At 40.7% G+C, this 23,925-nt stretch overlaps 1 protein-coding gene across 1 annotated transcript in view; it reads left to right on the forward strand.

The window, feature by feature from the left end:
• MYO1E (myosin IE) overlaps positions 1–23,925 on the forward strand; it is a 178,769-nt gene that overhangs the window by 53,849 nt on the left and 100,995 nt on the right. The window contains exon 2 of the mRNA XM_063089160.1: positions 17,072–17,215. Within this exon, the coding sequence (XP_062945230.1) occupies positions 17,072–17,215 (144 nt within the window). The remainder of the gene's footprint in view (positions 1–17,071; positions 17,216–23,925) is intronic.

The raw sequence follows: 23,925 nt of genomic DNA on the forward strand, positions 1-23,925 counted from the left end.
TACCAGCAGTCCCCTCCTGGCTTTGAGGGCTCTGGCCCAGAAGAACTTCTTCCACGTCCGTGTTTTAGATACTCATTCAAGAGCACAGGGCCTAAGGAAGCCAAGAGGACCAGGATTGGGGCAGGGGTGAGACTCAGGTCACACTGAAGGAGGAAACTGAGATAAATGTCCCACACATAATAGCTTGGATATGGACAGACCTGGTTTCCTTGCATACCTCTTTCCACAGTGTTGTCTGGGCCATTGAGAATCACCTTGACTCATAATTCTGGTTTTCAGTTCAGCTTCTTGGAATGCATTATTTCACGCCCTGTGGAGGTGGAACACAGCGTCACAGATCAGGAACATGGCCATCTGGCACCCTCAGCCTCCTGGAAACCCAGCAGGTTGTGAGGAAACCAGCTACCATGTCTCTGAGAGGCCAAGTAGATACTTCATGGCCCTTGACTGTCTGAAAAACTCAGCTTCCCAGAGTAATGCCAAGTAACTTTATTTAAAATTTTAATTTTATCAAAGTCAGTTGTCAATATTTGATGAAGAACAGGATATGCACATAGTCTCAAAGTATCACAAATCACTTAGCAATGACAACAGGAAAAATAGAAATTACGCAGTGGAGAAATTGTACAGTACTTCACCAGGTGATAAAAATGAATATCATCAACAAATATTGTGTACTTCTGGACACAATACCCCGAGAAGGACCCAAAAGTACTTGCCTGGAATTCTAGCCAAAAATGCAGAAGCTGAATCTTATTATGACAAAATATCAGACAAACCCAAACTGAGGGAAATTCTATAAAATAACTGACATGAATTCTTTAAAATGTCAACATCATAGAAGACAAGGAAAAGCTGAGGAGATGTTACAAATTAAAGGAGACTAAAGAAATCTGACAACTAAATGCAACACGTGATTCTGCACCAGAGGAAAAAATGGTCATAAAGGATGTTATTGAGATAATTGATGAAACTGGAATATTGACTGGATAAAAAGTATTGTATCAGTGTTAAATTTCCCAAAGTTGTTAACCCTACGGTGGTTATATGAGAAAATTCCCTTCTTAGGAAATATACACTGAATATGAAGGAGATCATGAGGTACACAACCTGTTTTCAAATGTTTTAGAGGGAAAAAGAAAAACCTTCAAGAAAAGTTCATGGAAATATTCATATTATCTTTTAATTCTATTTTTCCACGAACGTTTTGAAGCACGTGTGCGTGTGTGCGCGTGCGTGCGTGCGTGCGTGTGTGTGCGTGCGTGCGTGCGTGTGTGTGCGCGTGCGTGCGTGCGTGTGTGTGCGCGTGTGTGCGCGTGCGTGCGTGTGTGTGCGTGCGTGCGTGCGTGCGTGCGTGCGTGTGTGTGTGTGTGTGGAGAGGAAACAAGTGCAGCAAAATGTAACAAACTGGTAAAGGGCATAAAAATTCTTTGTATGTTTTTGTAACTTTAATGTTGAAATTATATCAGAATAAAAGGTTAAAAAAAAACCCATACCTTCATTATCGTAGTTACATATACTCAAAAACAAAGCGGACAAAAAACCAAATTGTCTCCTTTACCCTGATGGAGGTCAGCAATCAATCTGGAAGGGCTGTAAGGAGGTCTCCGTCCCCTTTCTGCCTCTCACCTTATTCCTAAACCAAGTCAACCCCAGCGGATGCGGGCGGTGCCTGTAGAGACACCAGCCAGCAGGTCCCCACTCTATTTCAAAGGCAATAGGCCAGGGAACTGCCAGGCGAATGAGTTGCTCTCCCCACGGCCTTAGTGCTGCCCCGTTGGTAAGAGCCCCAGCTCTGGAGCCAAGAGTTCTCTCAGCAACAGTAATGGTGGCCACACATTGAGGTCAGTAGGAAAACAGATCTGTTTTGGGTTGTAATGTTGCACACAATTCGATGAGTGTACAGAAAAGAATGTGCCCCAATGAAGGGACGGCCTGCGAACCCTGGGTTTGGTTCTGAATATCCTTACGATGCCCAGCATAGAAAACAGGAAACATCAGTTAAAATGGGAAATTGCTGTGGGCTGAATTATTGTAATTCCTCATCTTACTTAGAAGTTGGCATGGAGCAGGGCCCTTCATCCACAGTGTGACGTCTCTTGCTTTTCTGTGCCTTGATAATTTTGCCCTTTCTTTAGGGTGGTGCATTACCAAGCTGAGAGGCTTTTAAGCTGGAATTGCTACCTTTAAGTATGCTTAGAAATTGTGTTTTTAAAGAGCTGTTTGTTTTTTCTCTGTCTCTAGGTTAAAAGCAGCCTAGCTCCACTGCTGGTTCTGGTTCCCTCCTCCTGCCCCCTCTTTATTTCTAAGTAGGCGAGATTGAGCACACAGAGAAACTCACAGCCCAGCTTAATAATAACCCAGCAGTAAGTGACATAGCCATTACCATGTAGACGGATAAACAGATACGTTTCCCGAAGCCCAACCAGAAATTTACTCTTCGATCCTCCCTCCCATCTCTCCCACTCCTTTGGGGTCCTCGAAAGTATAAGGGGAATTTTGCCGGCCTTTTCAACCTGTAAAATGGAGATAATTATACCTGCCTCCCTGCCTTCCTCGCAGAGTTGTTTTAGGACTCACATGGGATGATTAATGGCTAAGTAGTGAGACTCTTGAAGTCATTTACAAATGTGAGGTGGCATTATTTCTCCTACTGGATAGGGACTACAGTAGTTTGGGCCCTTTCCCTTTGGAAGGAAGACAACTCTTCTGTGTGACCTGGGCTGCACCCTCTGATGGAGATTCCATCTTGGCTGCCTGTTTCCTGTCTCCAGTGCCAAGTACTCAGACTGGCCTTCCTGGCCCCCCTTCAGCCGGCTCTATTTTTCCTATTTAACCTACGCTACGATTTCTTCTACACAAATCCCCTTTTCTAGTCCAGTTGGTCTCTTTAGCAAGTTCTCACATGAATTAAAGCTCAATGCAGATGCAAGTGATATTATTATTAGTCTCTGATTCATGCCTTTGTTTCAGGAATCTGAAATAAGAAAATGCCTTTTTTCCTCCTTTCTTCCAGTTCAATGCTTAAACTTTTTTCAATCCTAAACTCAAATCTGATCTCCCTGAAGCCTTCTAGGATGACTCAACACTTAGTGGGTTTTTTCATTCATTACTTCATTGAACAGACATTTACAAAACTGTTTATGTGCCAGGCTCTTTATTAGGATAAGGAGAGTACAGAGATGAGGTAGACCCCACCCTCGAGCAGCTTACAGTTGAGAAAGGGAGAGAGGAAGTATAAGATTACCTGTGATTTCTTGGAATTTGTAGGCACTGAACAGGTAGCCTTTGCATTGGGTCTTCAAGGATGGACTAGATTGGAACATGCAGGCTGTTCAGTCCAGGTGACAAGAACACCATGGGCAAAGAAGCAGAGGTAGAATGTTCCATCCAAAGTGTCCCAAGTGGTCTGGGGGCAGGAGCATGGGGCATTGTGGGAAATAAACACTGGCAGGGGAGATGGGCTTTGAACACTAGGCTAAGGAGTTTGAACTATATTGAATGGTCATGAGGGGCTTCTCTAAGGGCAAGTTCACCCTGTATTACAGGAACAGCCAAAGCCACAGCTGTGTGGGGGCTGGGAAGGTCAGAGGCACAGGGAGCCAAAAAGGCCTGTGTGCTTCCCTGAATTCCTGTGGCTGATTGAAAACTGAGATTGAGAGGGCAAAAATATTGGCATTCCCAGAACATTCTGTGGTGTATGGCATGATTAGACCAACTACAGGCACCCCTCACTATCCAAAGCTAATAATTTCCAAGTTCAGGTAGCAGGTGTTTGAGTAGGACATTTGGATAACAAGCAATACCGCTTTGTCTAAATCTGTTTGGCTCCTATGTTTGGGATAGGGCATAGTGAGATTCAAGATAGGAGAAGATTTATTGGAAATTTTATACAAATCTATTTAGTTCCTGAGTTTGGAGCTCAGCTAGTGAGAGATACCAGTATTTGAAGCAGCTGGCACAGGAAAATCTAGGAGACCTCGGAGGAGCATGGCATTGTATAGAATCCACAACAAATCATCTCAAACTGTTATAGTTTGTCTCTATGTTTAATATATGCAGGGGTGATATAAAATATTTAATATTTAACAACATTCACAACGACCAATCAAGACAGACGCCAGTCACAGGCTCTCTAGAGGGAACTGCTGTCAGTCCTGTGTACAAGTCAATCCTTTCTGCTAATTCAAATGACAAGTTTCTTGAGGGCTTCATTTACTTTTTCTGAATTCACTGCGATGCCTAAAAACAACACTGGGTGAATATTAGGGGCTTAATATTTTAGATTTATCTGAATTTCATTAGCTTTATGCATATTTTTTAATTTCAATTTAAACTTTTAATTTTAATGTCAATGAGCAGTTAAAAGAGTTTCTCCACACCTTTGTTCAGACTCTGCTTTCCGAAGTAGCTCTACCATCTCCCCTATCACCTGCTAATTTTCAGGCTTATTTATTATCATTTATTCATTCAACAAGTATTTTTTGGACACCTACCATGTGGCAGGCACAGAACTTGGAGAGAGCACATCAAGTAGGACTCAAACATTTGTTATTCTGCAGATTTCAATCTGATATTGGTAAGGTTCTGGGGTTCCGGTGGGTTTTACTCTTTTTCGGTCAATGTGGTTGACTAAGTCATCCTGGTGGTTTGATGTAGACTTTTTTCTGCTCTGGATTTTAATAAGCATTTGACTTTATAGTCTCCGGCTTTGGTGTTAATGAAACTCCCCAGACAAGTGTGCTGAATGAATGCATGCATCGGCTCAGTCTTTTGGCACTTAGAAGAAACCCAGTCTCACTGCTCCCTCCTGGTTCTTCCTGCATCACTCATGCTTTCTTTGTCCCCTTTGAGGTCTTTTGAGTTGGATTTTATTATTCATGACCCTGCTCAGAAGTTAGCTCTTCAGAGAAGCCTCCTCGGTCCTCCTGACTCTATCATATCACCTTATTTTTTTCATAGCATTTATCAATATCTAAAATAATATTTGTTTCTTTGTTTATTTTCTGCCTTGCCCATGAGAAAGTAAGTTCAGTGAAAGCAGGAACCCTGTTGGTGTGGTCTGTAACTGTTACCCCAGCACTTAGAGCAGTGCTTGGCTACGAGTAGGCACATGCCTATTGGAATGAATGAATGAATGCAGGAATGAATAAATGAAAGAACAAATGGATGAAATGCTTCCCATGCTTGGTTATTTTTACCTTTCATTTCCTTCCTGTTCTGTACAATCTCGCTCATGCCTATGGCAACAACTTAGAAGAGGATATTCCTGTTCTCCTCTTTGCTCCGAAGCTCCAGAAGCTCCAAATCCAAACATCCAATGCCTATGTGAAAAGCCAGACAGAGAAGGGGTTACTTGAATGTAAAATCCAGTTGTTGATCTGGGGCAAGTTATGTAACTTTTCTGTGCTGGGTAGGGCTTCCTCCTCCTTAAAATGGAAATTAATAATAATGCCAACCTTACAGGTTTGTTGGGACAATGAGAGTTGATATGTAAAGAGCTTAGAACATTGCTTGGCACATAGTGAATCCTCAATAAAGTTAACTGCTGAGGGTTTAATTCTAGTGTTCCTTCCATCTGGTAAGTTGGGGTGACTGCCTTCTGCCTTTTTTTCATGGCACAATAAAAGTGGCCCTTTGCTGAGTCCTGAACACTTCTCCCAATACATGCAGACTTATTCATTACCTGTGGCATTTATACTGTTGGTACCCCACACCTCCCTGCTGAGCTCCAGAACAGTGGCTTTCCCAGCCCAGCAAACAACATGGTTTAAACAGTTCATGAGCTGAGGCCTCCCCTTTGTCTGCAAACTCCCATTTGCCCGCCACCTCCAATTCTATGGGATAGATCCCCTGACACTTTATACAGGTTAACTTCTCAGGCTCTGGCTCATAGAAATTCAGTCCCTTCTAGGGCTATGTGAATGGTTTAGGTGGAAGCTAGTGGGTTATATTTAGGTAAGAGAAGACCTCCTAGATGGGTAGGCCCATGCTCATTTTGCAGTCTTGTTTGTAGCTAGGTAATGTCACAGTTCAGCTGAGTGTTCACCACACTGGTCAGGAAATTCATAGTGAAGGTTACTACAGCAACCTTAACTCCTCTCTGGAAAGCACAGCCCTTCCTCACAATGGGGCCTTTCAGAGGCAGGCCCTGAAGCTGGGCAGTGATTCAGTCTATTCAAAACACAATGGGGCAAAACAGAATAGAAAAGCACCATGCATTGTTTGAGGCCTCCCATTGCCATCTGTAGCATTTCATGTTGTTGTCCATCCTTGTGCCCGACGTTAGTTTTGTATCCCTGGTAATGCACTTAAACTTGCACAACTCACATGCCTGCCTGATAAAGTGCATTTCATGGAAGTTCAAATAGTAATAATCATTCTACATCAGTGCACAAACTCACAGCCAGAAGGTGCCACACAAACATGTGCAAGAAAAGGTTGATGCAGACTTTTGGTTTGGAGACAAGGGAAACACTGATTGGATATATTTAAAAATATTGAAACCACTCTTCAAAACTGATGAATTTGCCTTGGGATCCTGTAAAACAGCATTGATTTTTTTTTAAGGGTAAAAATTTTAAATGACCAATAAAATAAAATAAAATAAAATCACTCCCTTCCTTTATCCACAGCCACTCAGAACAGAGCCACTCACCAAACAATTTACTCAGCCATAGGAAATGATTGGTTCACTTACATTTCTTAATCTAGAGAATATCAGGTAGATTTTTAAAAGCTGAATTTAGCCATTTAGCATGTGAATTGTAGTTATACCAAACAAAAAGAGCTGTGGTTTTCTTAGAATGAAAGTTGGAAGGAAACTTTCTTCTAATTTTTTTCCTTCAGAGCATTTATGGTATTTTATTTTATTTATTTGTACTGCTTGCTGCCCTGTGATCAAACAGCCTTTCTTTGTTGTATATTTAGATCTCTAGGGTTGTTTTATTTCCTTCCCTTCTTTAATGTTTCCCTCATGTTTAATTTAAATCGCTTGCCTTTTATCTTTTTTAACATCTCAAACTATTTCTCTCTTTTCTAACTTTTGTTCCCTTCTTGTTGTACTGAATTAAAAAGAAAAATTAAAATGAGCCTTTTTTCCAAGTGCAAAGCTAGCAGCTACTTCTACGTCTTAAATGCAGCCAATCTCCATCAAACGAACAGTGAGATCTTTTCCTTTCGACTCTAATCAGCCTTAGTTGACCTGTAGTCACTCCCAGGTATCTTGGGGTGTTGGTTTGGTTATTTGATTAGTAAGTAATACTGTGCTTTTGGCCCAGGAAGGGAAGGGGTCACAGACCAGGGAGAATATTAGAACTGCTGATGGCTATTTTTTCTCCTTTTTTGGGTCTCTGGGTTCAGGTGGAAAGGGATTTTTTGCACTTGGGAGCAGAGTATAGTACAAATCCTTTCAGCATTTTTGTAACCAGAAACCATGCAAATGTTTTTTGCAAATACCCTGTGGTCTTGCTGTCAGTTTTTGAGCACAATTCTCTATGTGAGGTGGTGATGTTGACGTCTGGTTTCTCTTCACTGTCCTACCCCGAATTGAGCACACTCCTTTCTACCTCACGTGGTGAGGTCTCAGTTTGTCTCAGTCCTTGCATCAAGTGACTTCTGTTATTACTGCTTTGGGACGATCTGTGCATTGATTCCAGCCCCCGTGACTCTCGTTCCTGTCCACACCAGCTTTTAACTTTGCAGGTTTGAGAGCAGCATGCTATTTGACTTTGGAAGCTATTTTAAAAATTCCTCCAGCGGATTGCTAGCTGGGACTATTGTGGCAATTGATGTCTATCTCTCCTATTTTGTCTGAGTGAGAATTTCTGTGAGGTTATTTTTAACATATCTGATTACCCTGATTGGGCTAAGAGGCACCTTTGCCACAAAGGGAAATCACCATCTATTTCGTCCACCCCCCCCCCCCAAAATTTTTGAATGAGAATCCTGCCTTTATTGAAGACTAGGGCTTGGGGAGTCTGTTTTTGAAACCGGCTGTGAGGGGTACTTAGGAGACAAGGCGGAGGCCCAGTGTTGCAGGGTGGCTCCAGGGCTCTGGTCTCTTGGCTTCCCTGAGACTTCTCACCCTGCTGTTGTTTTTCTATGAGTCAATCATTCACTGTGCTGACAATACCCCTCTGTTTAGAGTGACAGGTTCTGTGGTGTAGCCAACGTAACCTTTCATCCAATTTGCCATTGTGGGACCTAAAGGCAGCTTCAGGTGCTTCATATGAAATGTTGTTAATCAGAGAACATCCCTTGAGATGTTTTGACAGAGTGGAGAATCCATTTCGTTTGTCTTCCACCATAATCTCAATGGAAACTGTTGTGGGTTTCTAAGGTCACCAAACTCGAGTACAAATCTGGACTCCGTGACTCTCTCTCTCTCTGATCTTTTTTTCTTTTTTTCATCTGTTAAATGGGGATCATAGTTTCTCCCTATTTCTAGAATTCTTTTCAAACCACATGAAACTGTGTACAAGCACATAACGTAGTGTTTGGTGCAAAGCGCACAAGAAAAGGGATGCCTATTCCCTATTTCCTGAACGTTGTGGAGCACACCTTTGATGATATGTGTTGCCTTTTTGGTGCTGTTTTATACTTTGCATAATACAGCGAGAAATGAGTAGCAATTACCAAACATTTCCTTGCATCATCTTGGGGTTGAGTGTTTTAAGCTGCTGTGATTCACCGTGCCCCATAATCGCATCAGACATGGCCAGCTTGTTTTGTTTTCAATTCTAGTGATTCTGGCAGGAGGAAGTTACTGCTAGAAGGAACATCATGAGTTTTTATAGCCAGAGGTCTCTAGTTAGATCACAGCTTTCTAATTTCTGCTGGCATTCTCTCTTATCTCCTAGAGCTTGCCTATCTCCTCTACAACTTGTTTCTGGATTTTAAGCCAGTGCCTTGACTCTTATTTCCTTCATAAACAAAGGCCTGTATCTTGGGTGAAAGACAAGGGGTTCTAGGAAAGTGGTCCTTGAAGTGGGGTCTGTGCTCCTTTGTGTACAAGATAACCCACTGGAAAGAAAATAGTGAAACTAAATTTTTATTTGTCTTTGTAAGAATCCTGTATTCAGATGTCTCACATTTTATATCACGCAATTATGCATCACTTGAGCATCCTAAAACTTTATAAGCTCAGTTTTTTTAAGCTGAATTCTGTCTCTGCTATTATCTTCTTGTTAGCCAGATGAGATGACAGTGATCAGTTTCTTTCTTGAAACATCACATATTCAATTAGATCACTATTACTGGCTACCAGTATTCCCGGTTCACTTATTATTAACAAAAACTAGTGCAAAACTAAGCACTTTCAGAGGGCTGGTGTAATATGCACTCTCCATGCATGATCTCATTTAATGCCCTCAAAAGCCTAGTGGTAGATACTGTTATTTTCCCCATTTTGTAGAAAAAGAAACTGAGGTTTAGAGAGGTTGTATTACTTGCCTGAGGCTGTGTTTGGAATCCTTCTGGTGCTGCCTGAAAGTCTTCTTAGTTCTAAGGGTGGGTGCTAAGACCTCTATTCAGTTAGAATCCCTTCTCCTCAGAGAAGAAGAGTGTTCTCTCTCCCTCTGCCTAACCATTCTTTATCTTCCTTTCCCATTTCTGTACTTAAAAAAAAAAAATCTGTATTCGCTTGCAGTTGAACCTTTGGTAAGGATGTAAGCTGGTCAGAGATAGGCAGCATTGACCTGCTTGTGGCCTCCTCTGAAGCACAGGATAGAGAGGGTCCTGGATAAGCTCCCAGGGAAGCCGTGCTGATCCTCCAAATCAGTTTTATTGCAAATTCATCCCCAGAACTTGTTTATTGAACTTGGGGGGAGGGGAGGCACAGCAACTGCACATACAGTCGTCCCACAGTATCCGTGGGGGATTGGTTCCAGGACGCCCTGTGGATACCAAAATCCACAGATGCTCAAGTCCCTGATATAAAATACAGAAGTATTTGCATATAACCTATGCACATCCTCCATATACTTTAAATCATCTCTAGTTTACTTATAATACCTAATACAGTGTAAATGCCACATAAATAGTTTTTATATACTCTATTGTTTAGGGCATAATGATGAGGAAAAAACTCTGTGTTTGGTACAACACAATATATTTTTTTCAAATATTTTCGATCCATGGTTGGTTGGATCCACGCATGCAGAAAAGAACTCAGGGATACGGAGGGCTGAGTGTAGTTGGTAAGTGCCCTTTGGACATTCTGTAGGCAAGGGACACATAAATAGCAGATAAGGTTTGTCACTCTGCTCCTGCTCTGCGCACCCGCCCAGGGGCCACCTTCTGCAAACTGGACTTGCATTCCGGGTGAGGCTTTTAAGAGATAAACCAGTAACAGCAACACCAAAAGACAGACACCTGCCTTCCTGTCTATCCTAGGACTTTTCATTGAATTATCAAGCCTATTTTTGATTCCCCCCACCACTCTACATTCCTTGAGTCCAGCCCTGTTTTTATTCCATTCCTAAGTCCAAGGTGTTGGTCAGCAGAAGACATGGCAAGGTGATGAGGGAATGAGAGGATGGCCCTGGCATTTATCTTCCCACACTGAACTGCTCTGAGCCTGCAGGACCCTTGGTGACACTGATCTGCAGTGCTGATTAGTAGCTGCTCTGGTGCCTTCTCCTTCTGAGAAGTGCCTATAGGACCCTCGTCTCTGTCACCTCTGTCTACCAGCCCTCTGAGATTCCAATATCTCTCTGGATCTGGCAAACACATCTCGTTGGTACCCTAAAGCATCCTAGACTGACACCTTTATGGCTACCTATTGCCCCTAGAGGAACATGGTACCCGAGTGCCACAGATTATGCCACATCAGGCAAGCCAAGGGTCCAGAGGTGCCCATGCTAGAAACAGGTATTTCTCCCTTCTGTATTTTTCAGCATTGGCTAGTGACTGTGGTGCTCAGGGGACTCTCCTCGCCCCTGAGCTTGGCGTCTCTCCCAAACTCAGTATCCCCATAGCTAACCTATGACAAAGCCTGCCCGTGCCCCAGGACACCCTCATCACAGTCCAGACTCTTCCCCCTACTTAACACACCCTGACACCGTACCCCTAAGTGGGAGATGGTATATTAACACCTGACCTGTGTCACCTCTACTTAAAATCTTACTCTTTATACTCTTTTGATGTTTCCACACTGGCTTTTGAAAAACACTGGCAAGAAAATAAGTTAATCAACCTTCCAAGGCTTTTTTTTTTTTTTTTTGAGTTCTCATTCAGATATGCAGCAAACAGTTCATTTTTCAGAAAAGTAAAGTAATCTTAGAAAACCCTAAAATATGAGTAGTTGGTTATCTTTTGTCACCATACCTCTACTGTTTTGCATGACTTATAAATAATGCATATTTTACAGTCAATATAGGACAGATTCTGTAAATGATAGTGTGTCTTGAGAGACTTTTTAATCAGGTCAATATCAGCTTTGCTGCAGTCTACTGATAATTCTTTGCATATATTTTTTTCTCAGAATAGCGTTTAAATTAGGATTTTTTTCTTCCATGGTACAGAGTGATAGTTTATTTTATGTGGCAAGAAATTGTTCAATTACTTTCCTATTTTTATTTCTGTTTCAATCTATAACATGAACAATAGCCATTGGTGCTGCTATTTCTAGCTGGTCTGCCTCCCTCATTACTTTGGCTTCTTGATTCAATTAAAGAAACTTATTGTAAAGCTGTCATCACTTCAGAGACTCCAATTTTCAAACCAAAAATTAGGACACATAGTCTGATAGGACTTTGGTTCATAAATCTGTCATTAATGAAAATCTTATCAATGGAGGTGCAAAACCTAACTCACATTTAGTATACATTTAATAGATTGCCTTAATTGTGAAGAGTAAAATTCTGTGAAACTGGCCTTGCTCAAGGTCACAGAGGCATGTAAGAGGTAGAGTTTGTACTCAAGTCTGTTGATTCTAATCAATGCTGGATTAGCAAAAAGAATTGCATTCCCAAATTGTATCCCAAAATGTCTAAGACCTTTGCACTTGAAAGCAAGAGTGATGCAGGGGAGCTCCTTTAAGGGACTGTTAAATGCTTGCCGTATTTGTCAAGCTAGCAGAGCCACAGCCAAAAAGAGAGAGATTAACATCGGCATGACTCTTTCACCACTGGACGTACAGTGGTCTTGGAGCCAGTGTCTACACTTGGCCTTGAGGATGGTATTGGAAGTAAGCTGTAGTGTAGCAAAAAGACCCCCCAAAAAAGGAAGTCAGAAATCCCAATGTCAAGTCTCAGGGTGTATGCAAAAATGCTACACAATATTGAACTTTCAGTAGGGTCAAATATACTTCAATGAATGAAACAAATAAGCTCATCTTCCAGATTCATTGACCCTTCTCCCACTCTCGACCTTGTTTGCCAACCTCCCAATGCACTTTCCCATCTTCAGCCCCTCCAAGCAGAGGCAACATGGTGCATTACAACCTTAGGACTCAGTTTCCCCATTTGTAAAATAGTGACAGAGGAATTATAATATTTGTGTTTTTCAGGTGTCATGAGAATTAAGTGAGATTATGTAAAGTGTCAGCACATATTTCTGATTTCAGTAAATGTTAGTTCCAATTACCCCATGGTTGAAGGGGGTGGTTTGTTGGCTACTGACTGCCCTGCCTCCAACCTCCGACTCTTCCAGAAACACTTCTTCCTTATACTGTTTCCACTGCAGTCCAGCACACGCATGCTTGCTTCAGAGATACATGTTCACACCACCAGGATATTGGGGGGCTTAAATTTCATAAAGTCAAAATATATTGCAAGCCCAATGCTGGTTTATAGTGCCTTGTACACAGTAGAGAGACAAATACTTATGGTTGATTTTCCATCATTTGTAATAGAAGTACATGTTTCATTCCAGTCAAACGGCAGAAATGCAAGAGGTAGAATTCCAGAATGTCAATTAAAAGAGTAAAGTCTAACAGGTAGTTGTGTTCCTTTCCTGTTATGACTCACTGTGACAGAAAAATCCCATTAAAAAAACAAGCTCAGTTCAACTGCAGACCAGAGTGTTACCCGTTGTCTGTAGTCCACAATAAAAATATGGCTTGTCTGCCCTTCAGGGCAGGGCTATGCACTTATAACATTGCGAGCATTCTAGTCCCAGGTTTTCTGGAAATGAGATCTGCTGTCCTGTTGTGCCCATGGACTAGCTAAGTGTCCCAGGTCTGATACTATCTTGTTGTCTAGACAACATTTTCCAATCGCCTTTCAAGCCTGGAAGCAGCACAGAATCCAGTGTCAGAATGATGGCCCCAGCTTTTGTCTTAGAGAGCCTGGTCAGTACCCAACACCTCTCCAGAAAATGCTTTCTTATATTGACATTGTTTGTAATGTTCTATTTATTTTTAAAATTTGCCAACACATGCATATGGTTTAAAAATGTAAACTGTAGAGAAAAGTATAAAGTGGAAAGTAAACATCACCCTTTTCCCAAAACCCCAGGCCTTTTCCCCAAAGGTACCTTGTATATCTTCCAACAAAACAATTATAACACTCATGCCTTTTTAAAATTGTATACAAATGCAGTCATTCTATATTTCTTCCACAGACTGACTGCTTTTCTGTCATGAAACAGTGTATCTCAAAGATCTTTCCATAGCAGCACACGCACATTCCTTCAATGACTGCATAGTGCTCCTTTGCAGAGGGTGACATATTCTAATCAGTCCCCTGATGATGATTCTTGTTTTCCCTACTACAAACTTTGCTATGGTGAACACCCTTGCACATGTGTCTTGGCATCCTTTTGAGGTACATCTTGAGGTGAATTCCTAAAAATATAATTGCCGGGTCAAAGAGAATGTGAATTTAATTTTATTTAGTTAACTATCTGTTTATATATTAGTCTCAGTGTCTAAAATTTTGACACCTATTTCCAAATTGCTGCCTAAAAATACTTCGCAGTATACTCTTTCTAGAAGCGTGTATGAGTATCAGTGGTCACGCCGCCCTAGGCCTTGCCCAACACTGGGCCTGTTGTGTTTACCCGGCACATTTAACGACCTCCCTTTTCTGGGCATCTGAAGGGCATTTGAAGACTGTAGCTACCCAGTACCTTGGTAACTCCTCCTTTCTCCTGGATGAATTGGAGAAGAAAAATGCCCCGTGGGACACTAGTGAGAGCATTTGCAGAATCGCTGCTGTACAGGCAGGAACTCCACAGGGGCTGTCTCTCCTGGGAGCAAAGGTCGACTTTCAGGGGAGAATAATCCTGCCTGTGTGCGCTGACTCACCTTTGCTCCTCCTAGTCCCCACCCTGGAAAACACACACGGGAAAGTGAGGCTCCACCTTTCAAAATCAGTCAGGGACTCAGCCTGCTGAGGTTCCTGGCCCCCAGGCTCTTCCTCCTCCTAAGAGACTGCTGAGTCTTGGTGCCACCTCCTCTGTGTGCAACAAACCAGGCCATTATGCGGATAGGGGCGTGCCCCACTTTCTAGAACTTGCATGTGAATCAATTGCTTTTTAATGAACTGAATCATCATTAAAAATTAAGTGTGGGTCCAAGAAAGTCTTCTCTCTGTCCTGATCTAGTGGAAATTTCTCCCTTCTGATTTGTAATAACTGTCAGGGCTGAGAGTAACTTTTCATTACTATTATCACTATTTTCATTTTTTGGCTGGCACTCCAGCGGCTACATTTCTCCCTTTGTGCAGCGGTGCCTCACTCTCCACGGGCTGCTGGAAAATGAAGTACTTCACTGAGTATCCTACTTGTTTAAAATGTTACCATTTTTAGTGGGGGGTGGGGGAGGAGGTGTAGATTTGTTTGTTGGTTGGTTAGTTGGTTGGTTTTTGATACCAGTAGACGTCCACCTACTCAAAAGAGGCCAAAAATGTTATTTTCTCTTTGAAAAATGTAAGCACCATGGAACAAAGCAGAAGGGCTATTAATAAGTGGTTATTTAACTTCTGCAGAGGACAAGAAACAGAAGAGCTCTGTGTCATAGTATGTGCGTTTGTACTGATCCACAGAAACTGCCTTCTCAAGGTAACCCACGTCAGTCTCGCCGTCCAATCCAGCCGTCCTCTGTGTCACTGCAGAGTGATGCATTCTGTCTGTCCCATCCCAGACGCCATTTCCTCCTCCACCTAACAGCAGTTAGTCCCCAGTACAACAGGGATCTGCAGAGTAGCTTTTGTGGGTGCCCAGAAAACTGGAAAAGGAGGGCAGGTGAGGAGGGAAGAGTCACCAGCAATCTTTTATCCATCTGGAAATAGACCCTGGGCACTCGACGGAAATCCAGTGAGTCACACTGTGGCTGATGCTTTTTCTCTTTCTGCTTTGCCACAAGAGGAAGAGGGAGTGGTGAGGTCTGAGGTAATTTTGTAGAAGTGATGCTGCATGTGGTTCTGAGAAAGCCAAATATATCATATAGACAGTTTCCCTCTGTAAGGTGGCATGGGTGGCAAATCTTTCAGAACCCCTTTCCAAAGCTTGAGCACATGGCACTGGCACATTTTCCCTACGGTGGCCCCTTCTAAGGTTGCTTTTCTCAAAGCCTCTTAGAATTTGCTCTTAGCAAAGGTCTCGTGTCTTCCACAGAGAAAACATAAAACAACCTAACAAACTTTTAAATTGAAGTTTAATGTGGCTTTCATTTTGTTTTGTTGCACCTCCCCTTTCTCTCAGAGCATCCTGTTTTCTCATCCTAGTTTTGGTGTCTGAGCAGTTGCCCTTCCTAGAAACCTTTATTCAGAGTTTTCCTCTCCTTTGTCCAAACGCCCCCAAGTAGTGAACTCCCTGGGAGGGACAGGGGCTGAGTCTCACTCAGTCTAGTGCCACCACAGTTCCCCAGAGTGTGGCACTTCCAGTAGGATGCATGCAGTGCTTGAAGGTGAGGGAACGTCTTCCAATATCTTGTCATGTGATATTTGCCATTACTTCAGTGTATTAGCCTTTTCGCCCAGTGAACATAGACTATAATGAATGTCCTTCCCCCTTTCATCTCCCCTGGCAAATTCAAGATATTTTAGATCTACTTCAGATGGCTCCTCTAGGAAGTCATTTCTTCTGCCTCTTCCAGGACAAAGGAGTCTCCTCCCCACTCCTGGAACACCCATTTCATGCGTGTTTGTGTTTTGACTGTTGTTGACACATAAATCACATTGCCCTGTCATTATCTAGGTGTCTTTCAATGGACTGTGAGCTCCCCAAGTGCAGCCACCTATGGGGCGTCCATCCACCCCAGCCCCAAGACTTGACATATAGCTGAACAAATGGGGCATCCTGCTACAGAAATGCCAAATAAAAGGAAGCCCTGCAATCCACAGAGTGTTCAGAGCCCACCCCTGCTGTTAAGCTGAAAATCCCATAAATAGACAGGGCCAAGGCTCCCTCATCCAAGGAGGCCATGGGGCTGAGTGAGGTCCTTCTGTCCAGAGTAGTTCTGTGATCATGTTCAGTCCCTCCTGTCCACTTCCTTGCTCGTACTGCCGTGATCCGTCATCAAAATGTAGCTCTGAATGCGGAAGGCCAGTATTACATTGACAGTGATAAGTTTACGGAAGGACAGTCATTTGAAAGACTTGAGAAATTATGAGAACACGACCTCGCCATTGTGTGATACATATTCTTTCCACCTCTGGGTATATAATTTGCAAAACAAGTCTGGAAAGGTTCTATTTTGTTGCTTATTTTCACTGACAAATATGACAAAACAATAAGGATGAAGGAAGGAGTAATCAGAGAGAGACCATCGATCACATCTTGTGCTATATTCCAGACGCCGTTTGGCACTTTAAGGATTAAATAAATAATGTTTTAAACAAAACAACAGCTCTATGAAGTGGGTCTTATTTCTGCCATTTTTCAAATGACAAAAGAGAAGCTTCAGTGACCCAGTGAGCTTAGGTGACTTTTCCCCCACTTAGTCTGCAGGTGGCAAAGCTGGAACTTGAATCCACATCTTATTGGTACAAAATTGTTCTCTGTTTGCACTGCTCATTCTCTCCATTATATTGAGGAGTATTTGGGAAATTGGCAGCATTTTTTCTTTTTTTTAACTCCAGGAGAAGATAAACCCTCCTAATAATTGTGTGTTTTCTGTTCCTAGGGAAGCAAAGGTGCCTACCGGTACCACTGGCAGAGCCACAATGTCAAGCATAGTGGCGTGGACGACATGGTGCTGCTCTCCAAGATCACGGAGAACTCCATCGTGGAGAATCTGAAGAAGAGGTTCATGGATGACTACATTTTTGTATCCTTTATTGGTTTCTTTAGCCACTTCTAAGCGATATTACAATATCCGCAGTAAAACGTGGCTTTATTCCTAGTGTAAGAAGAGCCATCTGAAAGTCTGAACCATCTTTAAGTGCTCACATCATTTTAGCTGTTTCAGAATGAGGTTTTATCTATTTTTGTCATTTGGTTCAGGCTGTGCAAAGGTCAAAGATGATGCTGAATTATTTTCCTGGCATTTCACAAAGTCAAGATGCACTCAGTAGTTTTATCTGTGGTACCGTCCTTTTGACGTGGTCTAGCCACACACGTGGTGTCTGAAACCTCTGCTGTTCCTAGACAAAGTCCTGGTTTGCAGAGTTCTATCAATAATGCTTCTTGATTGCAAAGCAGAGACATTTAAGTCCAGACTTAAGAGGTTTGAAAAAGATTGCCTCGTGCAAAACAAAGGGCACAATTTCATCAGTTTGTCTGCATCTGTATGTTTAGTAAACAAAACATGACAAGTGAAAATCAACTATTGAAAATGCCTGACATTTTTGAATTGTTCTTATGTTTCAATTTTAGCTTTCCAGATGCTATTTTTATAGGGTTTTTAAAAATGCAGAATGGAAATTTGATTCAAATGTGTGTTGACTTCATTATAAACATAAAACTATGATATTTATTTAAGTTCCTTCAGGACACGGGAGTTTTGTTTGGTTCAGATATAAAGATATGTTAGTGGAATTACTCAAAGAGTTAGTTATATACATGCCAAGATCTGTGTAAAAATTTGTATAATAGTATCAGAAAGTTTAACTTTGATGCTAATGGTGACTTCTGAAGGTATGGTGTCATAGATGACTTAGTAAAAGTAGAGTCTTTGCTACCTATAAAAAGTACATTTTAGATTTTAACCCAGAAAGTTTGGGGAGGAACAGTTTTCACAACAGAGGCTTCTTTCTATTATTTACACTGCTTGTTTGACTGTTAGTTGTAAGCACCCCAAACCTGTGCAACAGTACATTTGCAGGGATTGCCTACCCCATCTCTGGTGAGTGGGAGAGAGAGGTTCACCTCACCAGGTATTTATCCAGCAATACTAATTAACAGCATTATTCTAAGGCACTTGAACGATTCTAATACTGTGCTATTTCTTTTTTACCAAATATTTTTTTTTCGGAGTTAAATTACTAAACCCCTGCTTTTAAGGGTTAACAGATATATTTTCATTTGTTAGCTACATTATAATAGCATCACTTAAAATTTTTATTTTATTTTATTTTTTCCCTTCCTCCCCCAAATTTTCATTTTATTTTTAACTGACAGATAATAATTGTATATATTTATGAGCTACAATGTGATGGTTTGATATATGCACACATTATAGAATGATAAAATCAAGCTAATTACTTATTTTTGTGTGTGTGTGGTACAAGCATTTAAAATCAACTCTCTTAGCAATTTTGAAACATTACATCATTATTAACGTAATAGCATCTTGATGGGGGTGGCAACCTACAGCCTACAGACAAAATCCTGCCCAGTGCTATTTTTGTAACTAAAGTTGCATTGGAACAAAGCCATGTTCATTCATTTACTTATTGTCTGTAGCTGTTTTCATGCTACAATGGCATGAAAGACTATCTGACCTGTGAAGGCTCAAATAATTACTTTCTGGCCCTTTACAGAAAAAATTTGCTGACTCCTGCTCTAGATACCTGTGCAGGGCTTCCTTTAATTTAACTGTATGGAAGCAGTTGTGTTCAGTTGTAAGTTTTTATTTTATTTTGTCAAAAACTTGAAATGTGCTTACTTTATCTGGACTTATCATCATTAAAATTTTTTAATTATTTTTATGTGCAAGACCCATAACACATGGAGACTGGCACATGACCCACTAAAAAGAAAAAAAAGGAGGTGGATCTGGACCACCTGGGTTCAAACCTGACTGTGCATGGATTTGGTGACCTTAATAGGCTTTGTGATCTGTGTGCCTTAGTTTCTTCATCTGTAAAATGGGAGTGATAATAAAACCTCCCACATGTGGCTGTTGTAGGGTGAGATGGAATAATGACTGCAGTAAGTACACAGAAAGCATTTGTTAGTATTACCGTATGCTAAGGCAGGTATATAAGTTCTTCCCATATTTCCCAGTTATTTTCCAAACATTCAATTGTAAAGTTGCTTATTGGAAATTCATGTGCATTTTACCTTAGAAACTGTTTTAAATAGTGCATTTATAAGCTCATAAAATTCTTAATTTTTATTGAATGTAGTTGAACAAATTTTTTATTAGAATGTTCTTGGAACTTGAGCTCAATTTATTGCCTTATTGATGTGGAAATGTGGTTTTTGACAAGCTGGGTGAGAAAATAAAAACACGATGTCAAGAGTTACCAGTCGTCAGTCCACCCTCAACCCAGACAGCCTCACTCCTCCCCATAAAGACTGTTTAGTCCTGAAACATGAGAAGCTCCTTGGGCAGGGACTGCATCTTGTATATTTTCTTCAAAAAACCAAAATTTAACAAATCCTTTAAAGCAATACATGTTCATTTAACATGGCTTATCAAATACCGTCAAGCAAAAGGGAGAACACTAAACTCACCTGGCATCCCATCACTTAGGTTAGTTCTTATTAATCTCTTGGTGTATATCTTTCAATTTAACATGTCTATATGAGTATGTGTGCTTTCCTATTGTTTTTAATTTTAACAAAAATGGCATCATCCTGCATCATGTATTTCTTGGTTTCCTGCATAATTCTTGGCGTGGTACATTGTAGTAAGTGTTCATTGAAAATCTCTTGACTATCAAGACTTGCTTTTTAAATTCAGACAACAGAATTTTCAAGTGACTCACACAGAGGGGGTTGATTACATGCCTTTGAATTAATGCCTTTGAATCAATGACTGACTAATCATTACCAAGGAAATGAGTTACTTGACCACTAATGACTTTATGTTTTAATAATCTCTACCCACTGAATATATGGGAAGTCCAGCATAAATGTGCTTTCTATCTAGCACAGAGTAGCTTTCAACTTTGAGAAAGCTTGATGTATGCTTACAAAATAATACTAGGGTCTGGCCGCAAATCTTTTCCTCTGATAAGTGATAAAGACCTCCTTTATGACTTCATTGTTAAGGGATTACTACAATAGAGTAGCATTATTGGATATGAGGGTTTATTTTTTTCTCTCTCCTATGTGTAACTGTTAAGTCCAGAAGAAATTCGATTTCACATTAAGTTATAGAATTGCTCATTTTACCTCTTCTACAACTAATACCAGCACATTGTCTCCTATTGGAGGTCAGCATTTGGAACAATCAATTGTTAATGTATTCAGGCTGAATGCACAAGTCTTTGTTCTACATTAGGGAAAAAAAAATCTACTTAGAAAATGCTTACACTGTTTACCAATAAAACCTCATATTTTGGAGCTATTTACCCTAAGACAAGGAAGGTTTAATTTACCGTCCATTTGTAGTGAATGTGGCCACACTTCTCACAAATACATCCTAAAATATATGAGGAAAACATTGCAGTATTCTTTCTTGTGCTTGGCCAGACATCATTTCTAGCCACTTGGCTGATGAAAATAGTTCCTGGTGCAGAGCACTGCAAGATCATCTGGTCCAAACTTTCTCCAAACTTATTTTTATTGAAAGACCCCACTCAAGTGTGTTTAACATTTTTAATCCTTGAATTAGGAGGTCAAGCGTTTGTGCCAGGCCAAATGAAGCTGAAGGCAGTGTAGTTGCTCCGAGTGAAGTTTGGCCCTTAGCAGCCAGTTTACATGGAGGGGCAGTGTGCTACAGTGAGATGAACATTGGTCTGGCAGCTGGAGCCATGGGCTTAAGTTCCAGCTCGACCATTTTCCATTTTCTTTGGGTAAGTCACTTCACCTGCCTGCACCATCTCAGTGATAAATCCAGTGACTTGACCAGTGTGGGCGGTTTGATGGAATTCACTGACTATTAAAATTTTGTTTTTTAAAGTTAAACTTGAAGCAGGCAAGAGAGCATGTCCAGGGTCCTAGGCAAGGGGCTGGGGGCCACAGCCCCCTCCACCCAGAAGCAGGCAAGAGAGCACACCCAGGGTCTTAGGCAAGGAGCCAATGGCCACAGCCCCCTCCACCTGGAAGTAGGCAAGAGAGCATGCCTGGGGTCCTAGGCAAGGAGCCAAAGGTTGCAGCCCCTTCTGCCCAGATGCAGGCAAGAGAGCATGCCCAGGATCCTAGGCAAGGAGCTGAGGGCAGTACCCCCCACCCAAAAGCAGACAAGAGAGCATGACAAAAACACCACTTCTGCATGGGTGGCCCACTGGACACTCAACTGCACTGACACAAGGAGAGTCATCAGCACAGACCAGAAAAAGAAGAGGACATCTTTCTTCTCCAAGTCCACTCCAGAGTAATAGGAAGCAACTGCTGTACCAGATGACAGACACCATCACAGAGATACAGAAATACAAAAACTCAAGAAAATATGACACCACCATAAGAATATAGTAAGTCTCAAATACCAGACCTTATAGAGCAGGAAACCCTTGAAATGACTGAAAGGGAATCTTAAGGAAACTCACTAAGATATGAGAAGAGTCAGACAACACAGTGAAATGGGGAAAAAAAAAAAATCCAGGATATGAAGGAGGAAATTTACAGAGACTAATACCTTAAAAAAGAATGTAGCAGAACTCATGGAACTGAAAGATTCACTCAATGAAATAAAAAACACAACCAATAGCTTAAGCAGCAGGCTAGAACAAACAGAAGAAAGAATTTCTGATCTTGAAGATAGTCCTTTTAAAATAACCCAGGTGGACAAAAAAAAAGGAAAAAAGAATTTTTTAAAAATGAAGAAAATCTAAGAGAGCTAGCAGACAACCTTAAGCATACAAACATTTGAATCAAGGGTGTTCCAGAAGGGGAGGAGAAAGGAAAAGGCATGGAAAAACAGTTCAATGAAATAATAATGGAAAACTTCCCAGATATAGGGAGAGACATGGACTTTCAGATCCAGGAGGCTCAAAGATCCCCAAACAGATTCAACCCAAAAAGATCCTCTCCAAGAGACATTATGATCAAACTGGCAAAGCTCAAAAACAAAGACAGAATCTTAAAAGAAGCAAGAGAAAAACACTAAGTCACCTATCAGACTAACAGCAGACTTCTCAACAGAAACTCTACAGGCCAGAAGAAAATGGGATGATAGATTCAAAATACTAAAAGAAAAAAATTGCCAGCCAAGAATACTATACCCAGCAAAGCTATCCTTCAGAAATGAGGGAAAAATAGTGTATTATCCAGACAAACAAAAACTCAGGAGTTCACCACCACATGATCAGCCCTACAAGAAATCCTGAAGGAAATCCTGTATCTGGAATCCAAAAAACAATAATCACTACCACAGATACACAAGAAAGAACAAAACCCACTGGTAGAACAAAAATGCAAATGAGAATGAGAAAGAAACTAAATCTTACCACTGTAAAAAGCTATAGTGACAATGTAATAATGCCCCTACTTTATTTCTCATTTTAGTAATTTTGGTCTTCTCTCTTTTTTCTTGATCAGTCTAGATAAAGGTTTACAAATTCTGTTGATCTTTTTAAAGAATCAACTTTTGGTTTTGTTGATTTTCTGCTTTTTAATTCCCTATTCCACATATTTCTGTTTTAATCTTTGTTGTTTCCTATTTATATTTGCTTTTGGTTTACTTTGCTCTACTTTTTCTATTTTCTTTTCTTTTTTTTCTTTTTAAAAAAGATGACCAGTAAGGGGATCTTAACCCTTGATTTGGTGTTGTCAGCACCATGTTCACCCATTGAGCTAACCGGCCATCCCTATATGGGATCCAAACCCATAGCCTTGGTGTTATCAGCACCACACTCTCCCAAGTGAGCCATGGGCCGGCCCCTACTTTTTTTAATTTTCTTAAGGTGCAGGTTTATATTGCTGATTTGAGATTTTTTCTTATTTTTAATATAGGTTTTTTCTAATGTAAATTTTCCTGTAAGCACTGAATGAGCCCTGCATCCTATAAATTTTGATATGTTTCACTTTGATCTTTATCTCAAAGTACTCTAATTTCCCTGTGAGTTTTCTTTTTACCAATTGTTTATTTAGGAGAGTATTTTTCAATTTCCACACATTTGTGAGTTTGCTATCTGTTATTGTGGTCAGAGAACATATTTTCTATGATCTTAGTCTTTGTTAAAAAAGGACAAATTTAAACAAAACAAAAAAAGATCATGGAAAGATTTCCATTATCTTTCAATTCTATTTTTCCATGAACTTTTGAAGTTCTCTTGTGTTTATATTGTTTTATTGATTTTTTTATGCAATTTACATTGCTAAACAGATTTTAATGTCACTTCTTGATTTTTTATTAAGCAGACTTGTTGATATGCTTAGAAATTAACTGGACTTTGTAAAGTTTATTCACCTTCCTTTGTTGAAATTAATTTGATATTTCCATGCTTTTGGAAGACTTTGGCGAACTATTTCAACTAATTGTGGAGATTACAAAATGAAATATGTAAATTTTAATGTTTTACATCTCCAGTTTTTGTGAAAAATCGAAACCCTACTTTCTACAGAGTATTTTGTCATTCATCTCTTGTTCAGTTTATGTATGTTATTTGAACAAATAAATGTGCATATACTTAAAAAAAAAGTTAGACCCTGAGCTTCGCTTCATAAGACCTTTGAAAACAAACATGCAAAAGTTGCACTACCATC

Source organism: Cynocephalus volans, chromosome 3 (genome assembly GCF_027409185.1).
Source record: "Cynocephalus volans isolate mCynVol1 chromosome 3, mCynVol1.pri, whole genome shotgun sequence".
In the NCBI taxonomy this organism is placed as follows: Eukaryota; Metazoa; Chordata; class Mammalia; order Dermoptera; family Cynocephalidae; genus Cynocephalus; species Cynocephalus volans.